The sequence below is a fragment of the Pangasianodon hypophthalmus genome, chromosome 23 (assembly GCF_027358585.1).
Source record: "Pangasianodon hypophthalmus isolate fPanHyp1 chromosome 23, fPanHyp1.pri, whole genome shotgun sequence".
Classification (NCBI taxonomy): Eukaryota; Metazoa; Chordata; class Actinopteri; order Siluriformes; family Pangasiidae; genus Pangasianodon; species Pangasianodon hypophthalmus.
The window spans coordinates 7,496,103-7,505,948 of NC_069732.1; the positions used below are offsets into that span (position 1 = coordinate 7,496,103).

General features: G+C 38.7%; 1 protein-coding gene across 1 annotated transcript; it reads left to right on the top strand.

The window, feature by feature from the left end:
* Positions 1–261: 261 nt before the first annotated feature.
* galr1a (galanin receptor 1a) lies at positions 262–5,538 on the top strand (the record flags this gene model as incomplete). The annotated part of the gene is given in 5 exon segments (XM_026930080.3): positions 262–410; positions 412–1,093; positions 2,334–2,399; positions 2,617–3,857; positions 4,132–5,538. Coding segments are annotated over 4 exon segments (1,215 nt in total), but the record flags the coding sequence as incomplete, so codon positions are not given.
* Between the last annotated feature and the right edge of the window lie 4,308 nt (positions 5,539–9,846).

Below are 9,846 nucleotides of genomic sequence, written 5' to 3' on the forward strand. Positions count from 1 at the left end.
AGAATGAGATCTAGAGTTCACTGATAACTGAATATATTTGCTCTTTTTACTGATCATGCATGGTGTGTTTCTGCAAGTTTGAGGCCATGAGAGGTCGTGTGGCTCTGCATGCTGTCCTCTTGGTAGCGCCCATATAATGAATGACATTGGACTGCGCCATCAGAAGTGCGCGCATCCAGAGCGCACACCGGCGAGCAGCAGACACACACACACACACACACACACGCGCGCGCGACAATGAATTTATGACTGCTTGGGGGGAAAATCATATACATTTGGGTTATATATGATAATGAAACGCTATTCAGAAGTTCTGTAATACGCGTGAATGCACGTGAGCGCACTGCACTGCATCACTGGCGCGCGCTTCGGGGAAATCCTCAGACAAAACATAGACAAATAGGGTTTTTTTTCTGTTTGCAGGAAAATCATGAACATATATAATCAGAGTGGTGGAGGTGTTGTGTCGGAGAGCCGTGCAGACTCGGAGACACCGGCTAAGCTGCTGTTTGGCATTGGTACGGACAACCTGGTGACGCTGCTGGTGTTCGGGCTGATCTTCGCGCTCGGGGTGGTGGGAAATTCGCTGGTGATCGCCGTCCTGGTGCGGCGCAGAGCGAGGCAAAGCCGCGGCACCACTAACATCTTCATCTTTAACCTGGGTGTGGCTGACCTGTCCTACCTGCTGTTCTGCGTGCCCTTCCAGTCCACCGTCTACATGCTTCCCACGTGGGTGCTCGGCGCCTTCATCTGCAAGTTTGTGCACTACTTCTTCACCGTGTCCATGCTGGTGAGCGTCTTCACGCTGTCCGCGATGTCCGTGGACCGCTACGTGGCCATCGTGCACAGCCGGAAGTCCTCGTCTATCCGCGTGGCGCGGCACGCGCGGCTCGGGGTGCTGGGCATCTGGGCGCTCTCGCTGGCTATGGCCGCGCCGGTCGCTTACCACCAGCGCATCGTGGAGACCGAGGATAACAGCACATTCTGCTGGGAAGTGTGGTCTGATCCCAAGAGCAGGAAAGTCTACGTGGTGTGCACATTTGTCTTTGGCTACCTGTTGCCCTTGATCCTTATTTCTTTCTGCTACGCAAAGGTAATTATTCTGGAAGACTTGGAAAAGTCAGAGTTATAACAGTTTCAAGATACATTTGATTACAGCATTGCAGTTTATAGAATACAGTTATTATATTAGATACAGGTTAAGTGTTCCTAATAGAGTGGCCACTATACTCTCAGAAAAAAGGTACTAAACTGCACCTTTCCTTGTCATGGTCGTGGTACTGCTGAGAAGAAAAAAAAAACAATAGAAAACCTCATAGAATTTGTAATGGTTTTAATGGTTATAATAGGAATTGTATTGGTTTTAATGGAAACTTTAATGGTCCCTGTGGGTAATTTGTTGCCTTCTATTGGTGGCATGTTTTGTCTAGTGGATACCATTTAGGACCAATAATGCGAATGGTAATGGTTTTAATGGTTAACTGATGGTGTGTAATGGTATTTGTAGTGGAAACCAATAGATATTCTGTGATGGTTTCTGTTGTTTTTGTCAGCAGGGTCTATAGGGTACATATAATGTACGTGTAGTATGCATTTTTTTACCTTTAAACTGATTTAATGTACATCATTGCACCTTAAGCACCACTGATGCACCTTTAATGAGTAGAGAAATAATTGAAAGGTACACTACATGCAGATTTCCATGTAAAAGATGTACGCTAAAAGTACAAAACATGTACCACCTCAGTGACAAGGAAAGGTGCAGCTTAGTACCCTTTTTTTTTCTGAGATCATGAGTGTATGTTCTTAGATAATGTGAAATCATACATTTCACTTGTGATCATGTTTATCCACATGATTGTGAGTAATATGTGATCACAAGAAAATAAGAGATGAGAAGGTGAATTTCACAGTGTGAAAAAAATGACATTAAGTGAATAATATGTGATCACAGATGAAAAATAAAACAACTTGCACATGCCCTACATATGAAAATAAATGAATCCTGAAAAAAAAATAAAACCACATTCAGAACATGTGAAAAGTGCACATAACATGTGGGGTGTCTAAAAACCACATGTGTAAAATACAAATGTGAATTGTGATTTTCTATAACGGCTCTTACACAAGCATGTAACTTATGACTGCAGTCAACATGCCTCCGTTTAATTTTGTGGCAGGGACTTGAGAGAAAGTTCTGCTCTAGATTGTTTTTAAGTGTTGCTGTAATGCAGTGGTTTAGATCACTAGGCTACTTGACACGACAGATAAAGTAGATTTAGCAAATATTTAGCAGTTCACTTTTTTAATGTGCTTAATTGATATGCATGCAGGTACTGAATCATTTACACAAAAATCTGCGAAACATATCTAAGAAGTCAGAGGCATCGAAAAAGAAGGTAAGAACAATTCTATAGTTTGCATCTGGTTTCTCTGAGTTTTATTATGTAGAATAAAAGCAAATCATTTTTATGATACAAAATTAAATAATGAAATAAGTGAACTTAGCCTAGCATAATACCATGCATGCTAAATTAAACTATTTCGGCATGAGTAGTGTATGTGTTCACGTTCCTCTCCCTCACTTTCCACTTGTGCGTGCATGGTTGTCCTCAGACAGCACAGACCGTTCTGGTGGTGGTGGTGGTCTTCTGCCTGTCCTGGCTTCCCCATCATGTGGTGCATCTCTGGGTGGAGTTTGGTTCGTTCCCCCTGAACCAGGCTTCCTTCCTCTTCCGTGTGGTGGCTCACTGTCTGGCCTACAGCAACTCCTCAGTCAACCCCATCATCTACGCATTCCTCTCTGAGAACTTCAGGCAAGCCTACAAGCAGGTGTTTCAATGCCAGGTGGGCAGTGAATGCCCAACACAGGACGCTCGAGAAACAAGAAACAAGATGGAGAAAGTTCCACCCACTAACTGCACCACGGTTTAACTTCCTACACCCATTGACTTGACTTTGTTTTGCTCGTTTAGTGCTGGAGATTGCTTCAGGTACAAGTGGCAGATGTAGTGGACAAGCTGTAGTCTTTTTCTGTCCTGTAATCAAGCACAGTCTCACAATTCAAGCTGTTTTCTCATTTTATTTATGGTCTCTGATATAACCTAATATAAATTTTGCAGGGAGAAAAATGCTATTCTGTACTATGTTAATAAGTGCTGTGAAATATTTGAAATTTTTTTTTTTTTTACCCATTGTCTTTCTGGATTTTTTTTTTTTAAAGTCTGGACGTATCTATGACTTGAAATTGATGTTTCGAGATTCGCACTTTGACCTGGACCAGAACATTTCAGCTTGTTTGATGTTTAATTACTCTGTGTAGAATATTGTTTCAGTAGCATTACTTAAATTACACTTCTACCATCTACCACATTGCCTCCACCCACCACCTGATCCCAAGAGGAAGAAGAAAAATGGACCAGGAATAAGCCTGTATACGCCTGAACTAGGAGCATCAACGTCCACAGAGACCAAACAAGAAGCTGGAATAGACAAAGAGGCTATACTATTAGAAGTCTGGAAATACACAGAAAAAAACATTTCACTCTTTTTTAAAGCAACAGTTTATGATAGTAAAGTTACACAGTAAATCTTGAATTATTTAAATGATTTAAATTAGTTTAAATGGTGACACCAGGCTTTAAACTCATTGAGAATCATAAATAGTATATTACAGAAATTGGATTAATGTTATTTATGCAAATGAGAAGAAAAAAAACGCAGGTGAGGACAACCTTACAGCCTTGGATGAGTCAATGTTTGTGCACATTCACGGACACAGTGACGCACATGTGGACTTGTTTTTGGACTGGTTTATACAAGCTCTGCTGGCCGGAAATTGTGCTTCCACAAAACAGGTTGGTGTGTCTTTCTTATATACTGTAACTTCATAATGATTTTATTCTTCTATCTGCCTAAGTGAATTATTTCTCTAACACTGTCTAAGTAACTAGCTCCAGTAACAGTATTGTTAAGCACTAGCTGGCTAGGTTAGTTTGCCGATCTTGATTAGCTTGTATTAGAGACACCTGATTAAAATAATAATAATGCTTGTCATGATTGTAAATCATATTTTGTACATCCTATTTTGACTTAACAAACCATTTATGTCACTTATGATCATTTCCACAGGTCACCCCCCTGTGTGCTGTGTGTGTTGATAGAGTCATTTTCAAGACTCCTGGGTTCACTCACCAGTGCCCTAATCTGGATGTTCATCTTGTACCCCTGTCTGATCTGTCTCCATCTGAGCTAACTTCACTTTCTCACATTTATGCAGGTAATAAATGATTTAGTTAAATTGTCCCTTGTGGCTTAGATGCACCATTTTAGGGGAGCATCATTATGACATCACTTGACTATACACCACAGTGTCAAGGTGTATTATTAGCATTAGCTTTTTTACTTTGGTGTCTGTTGAAATGACTTGTCACATGAATAGATTATATATTAGATCTCTATGTACTCTTCTACCAAGTCATTGTGCTTCAGGTACATCAGCAAATACGAGTGAGACAATTCTATGTAAATAATTCTGACATTATTGGCCTAATGTGGCTTTTTAAAAATGAATTCAACATCATCCCTGACAAGGGAACTAGTTTTGAAAAATATAAACAAGAAAGAAAAGTGTATTTAAGTATAATTAGTATGAAAAGTACATACTTTTAATGTCACCACTATTCATTTCTTTACATGTATTTAAATTCTAACGATATTGTAAGTGCAATTTGTTGTGATTTTGAGTGATTCTTTCAAACAACATAAGATGCACTCAAGTAGATTTAAGAGTATCATTTATATACATAATTGTTATTACACGTGAACTACATTATAAATACAGAGGAGAGCCAGCAAAAAATGGAACACGGCACAATTGTAACATGCTTGTTTTCTCTAAATGATCACATGGAACTGCGACTTCATTACATGCATATAAACATCACTTCTCCTGTCTGTCTGGAAAAAAAACAGAGGGATTCATCCATTCATCCTGGAGAAATGTGCAAAAAAAAAAAAAACTTTTTTCTGCCATATATATACAAGTATGTAACTAAAGCTGAGTGACACCAACTTATTTGGTGCCTATTTGGTGCTTGGACCCCTAATAAGCAACACATATTACCAACAGGGTTGAAAACAAAGTCAAATATCATATAAAGCTTTACTATGGACTACAAGATAAGAGAATTTCAAGCAACAACAATAGCACCAAAGACAAAATCTATATAACTTTGAAACCCAGCAGACTTAACTCAGTTCTCATAGACAGCTAATGATTGATGCTAGTGGTATTCCATCAGGACCTAATTCCAGGAGACATAGGGATCAAATTGTTCTTGGCCGCCCACTGCTGGACATAAGAAGGTTCTGTGTGTATGTGTGTGTGTGTGTGTGTGTATGTGTGAGACACAGAGAGATTTCTCCAATTCGCCTTAGGCTATACCATTCATATTATTATCTTGCATTTGTGGCTAGTATTATAAAAATAAAATAAAATGATTTTAATATTGCATGTTCAATGAAGAAAACAAGAAGAGCAACATTTGTTCAATAAAAACATGCTGCTTTTGTTTTTTTGCCCATAATGTTCATTGTACAGTGTTTATACTCTTTATTCCTTTATGTGTGAAATGTGCAAAAAGCAGTAATAAAAAACCTGTATACCATTTAATCATCATTTTAATGTCCTGTAGTAAGTAAATCTATAACAGGAGATTTTAAAAAAGAGATTTTCAATGTAACATGCCTTCTAAAAGCATGCTGAGATGATTGTGGATGCAGTAATAATAGCTTTCTTCAAAGCACATTTCATAGGGGCTGTGTGTGTGTAATGTCAGTAAGATGTGTACCAGCTGAATATTTTCCTTTTAGAATCATTTACAATAAGATTCCTTCATATTCCTTCATATTCTAGATTTTGGATGAACCAGCCAATCACTTTAATATGTTCCTAGCACCAGGAAGCTTTATGATAGGCTTGATACATGCATTCAGCTCCACAGATTTTGGCAACCTTAATGTCTGTATCAAGATCTGTTCCCACATGTCAATGTCAGTGTCAAATTTATTTATATATAGCACCATTAAAAACAACATAGGATGACCATTGTGCTTTAAATACAATAAATACAACAATAAATACAAAAACTAAAATAATAAAATATATAACAAGACACCTTTGAAAGTATTTCTTTTCTCTGCATTTTGGCCTTTTACCTTTTCTGGCGGAAAAACATATGTTTTTGAAACAATGTCAACCTTTGCATGCTAAATGCAGTTTTGCAGGTCTTATGATTCAGCTAGGCCATGTTGCTGTTTTCTGTGTTTTGCCTTCTCTGTCACTCTTAACATTTGTATCCCTTTAACACTATTAACATGACTCCATTCACTGATCTGTTTATGAAAATGGAGGGGTGGCACACTCAGATTTGAATCCTGGTTGAGAGTCTTGCTATAGGCACAATTGACCAGGCCCAGCAATGACCAACAAGAAGAGCAAGAAGCCTACAAAAAAGTCTGAGTCATTTATCTAGACCACAGGTTCCCAGCCCTGGTCCTGGAGAATCCCCTGCCAAGCATGTTTTAGAGTTTTCCCTGTGATTCAGCTAATTCACAGTCCTTCCCGAGTTGAAGAGGGTGTGTTAGAGCTGGGAAAACATTAAATTGTGCAGGACAGAAAGGCAATCCAGTTACCAGATTTGGGAACCTGTGATCTAGGCAAATTAACAACTTGGAAATGGTTATGGTTGAGCTCAAATCAACAAGGAGTTGAAACCGTTCAACTCAGAGACTTGCACTTCTCACCAAAGACCTCCTTATACTTCCATGGCTATTCATCTTCTTTGGCTTTTACCAGAGAAGAGCAAGAATACAGCCACATCTGGGGGGTTCTCCTAGGCTCCTAATATCCTAGCAAATGAGCTGCCATTGATTGGAAGCATCTGGAGAGGGTTCTAGCTTGGGCTCTGCTAGCTCAAAGGCACCTACGACAAGATCTAAACTAACCCTACCTACATGTGGCTCTAAACTAGACCAAATAGGGAAGGATGGTACAATTCAACTCACAACATTAAATTCACTCTTTCTTAAGGCACATGTTAACAGAGTTTCTTATGCCATAGTGCAAGGACTATTGACAGCTTTAAGGGAGGATTCAGGCAGGTCCCAGCTCTTCTGCAAACAAGCTCCACGACACGTTCTGGCTAATGTGATGAATCACGAGCAGGTCAGGTGTCTCTGTTAGCCTGCTTTTAATGCTTGTGTCACGTCACTAGTGGTCTCACCAGGCAGAACACTATGCCTAGATGTGCTCTGCTGAGTGCAGACACTGTGATGGCTCCCTGACGAGCTCTTACAATATCACCTGATGTGTGTGATTCTATATGACCGACTCCTCCTTATGGGCCTTATTTAGAGGCGGCACTCAAGGAAGTCTGTGCTGCTAGCTAAGCAGCATCATCATACACTTTCTCCAGACTCTACAAGATCAGCATCACCCCTACGAGTGGTGTAAGTGCAGGAGTCAACTCTGAGCACCTTTCAGCAGTCCTAAGGTGAGTCCTGTTCCTCATGAAATTGGGCTTCATTTGTCAAACCTAAATCATTTGCAGGAGTGTTTACACAAGAAATATGGGCTTTATGAAAATCCTGTTAGTTCGTAAAAGTGTTCATATCCTATGAGAGCACCTGAGCTTGTATGAAGTTATGTACAAGGAGACTTACCAATATGAGCCTCAAATGATATTATTCGAATAATTGGCATAAATCGTATAATATACGTAGTTACTGCAATTTTATATGTGGACTATGTCGTCAAGTTTATTTGTTTCAATTGTTCAGACAAAAATTTTGTTTCATAAATGACTTAAAAGAAATAAATCCAAAACAAATTCATAAATTAAGACAAATAAGACCAGAGGTGGGTTGTAACACGCCACATGCACTCTGTTACATTTACCTAAGTCACTTTTTTAATAAATTGTACTTTTAAGAATCGTTTTGAAAGAGGATAGTTTATACTCTTATTTGAGTACATTTGTGAGGTGAGTGGCTCAAACAGTGGACGATGATGATACATGAGTACCAAGAAAATCAGCATTACTGAAACTATTGTAAATATGTTGGAAATATTTTGTTCAGTTTGGCTACAAAAACATATGTTAAATCATGTAATTTTTTAGACACTTAACATGTTTTTCACATGTGTAGTTTTCGGGGTATAACATGCTGAAATGTGGCTTTACACGTTTTCACATGATGTCACATTATGTCACTTGTAAAAAACACAATAATGTGAAATGAATTTGACTTTTCTGTAAGGGAAGCCTCATTGTTGGTGTACAATAGGTTCATCCCTGACTGTTACAAGGGGTAAAATAGATGAAATATGAAAGAATATGAAATAAAACATGAAACTATGGGTTACCTCTGAGGTTCATTGTCATTTGGAACCTCTGCCGAATGACAGTGAACCTCAGAGTTAACCCATAATTTCATACTTTATTTCAAATTCTTTCATATCTATTTTACCACTCCTCATTCTGAACCTCTGCCGACTCAGTGTCAAAATGTTCCAGGAAATATTGCTGAAAGATAGTGGTATTATTACAAATATTGCATCATATATCACTACATGATGTGGTTGGAAGATCTCAGCATGCGGCACACAAGGAGGTGTCCAGCACAGGCGATTGCTTTAAGACTACATGAGAAGCCCGGCCCATCACTCCTGATGAAATTCAATGTTTTAGCAAATCAAAATATATCTCATTGCAATATCTTGCTGTTTGTTCATTTAAAGCAACTGTTTTCGGTGGACAGCACAGCCTGTGTCAAAATCTTATTTGAAGCCTGTTATTGTTTTGGAATTTTATTTGTCTATTTGTAGGTCCAGCTAGCTAGTTGTCACTACATTCTTCAGTAAAATTTAGCTAGCAGTTAGCAGCTAGCTAGCAGTTTAGCTGCTTCTTAGCATGATATGGCATGGCAGACTCTTCTAATTTTGCTGATCTGCTTTTTGAAAAGTTTTTTTAATGCTCTTACTTGATGAGAGACTGAAAATTGAACAGGAGGCCAGGCCAACAGATGAAACAGATAAAACAGATGCAATACTTACACTTAGACCTGACAAGAATTGATGGAAATATTTTTTGTTGAAAATGTCAAATTTCTTGTTTGTGGCATGTCAAGATCATGTCTTGAGATAACCTGTACCTTGTTGTCATGGAAACGTGTAGTTCAGTGGAAGTGGCAGCTATGTCATCATAGAGTAAGCAGCAGGAAAGATAAAAAGGACCACTGAATTGTGCTCTGTGTGTGTGTGTGTGTGTCTGAAAGAGAGAGAGAGAGAGATCTACCCAACATCAGACTGATGTAAGCTTCTTGTCCTTCAATTCCTGAGAGTTTTGAGGATTTATTCACCATCAAAGTTAAGCACCAAATTAAGATTCGTGTGCATTGGGGAATTTGTAAGTGTGACCTGGTGAAAGATTTAAAAATACCTTCCTGTCAGATGATCACTATGGCACACAGGCTTCCTTCTTGTTTGCTATTGATATAGCACAGTTCTTTATAACAGGCTTATTCTTTGGTTCATTTAAGTCCTATTGAAGTCCTATTTTCCTGTTAATGGTTCAAAGTTTTCCTGGATGATAATGAGCCTAGAGCATTCACCTATTTAATTACTAACAGAAAAACAACTTCCAATACTACTTGAGTCTAAAATGACAGCTTGGTAATGTAATTACTTGTCACCTTTTTGCCACTCACTCCCTGCTATTAGGACTTGATCTGCACTTCTCACTCAGCCATCATTTCATTAATGTTCCCTGCACATTAGAATAA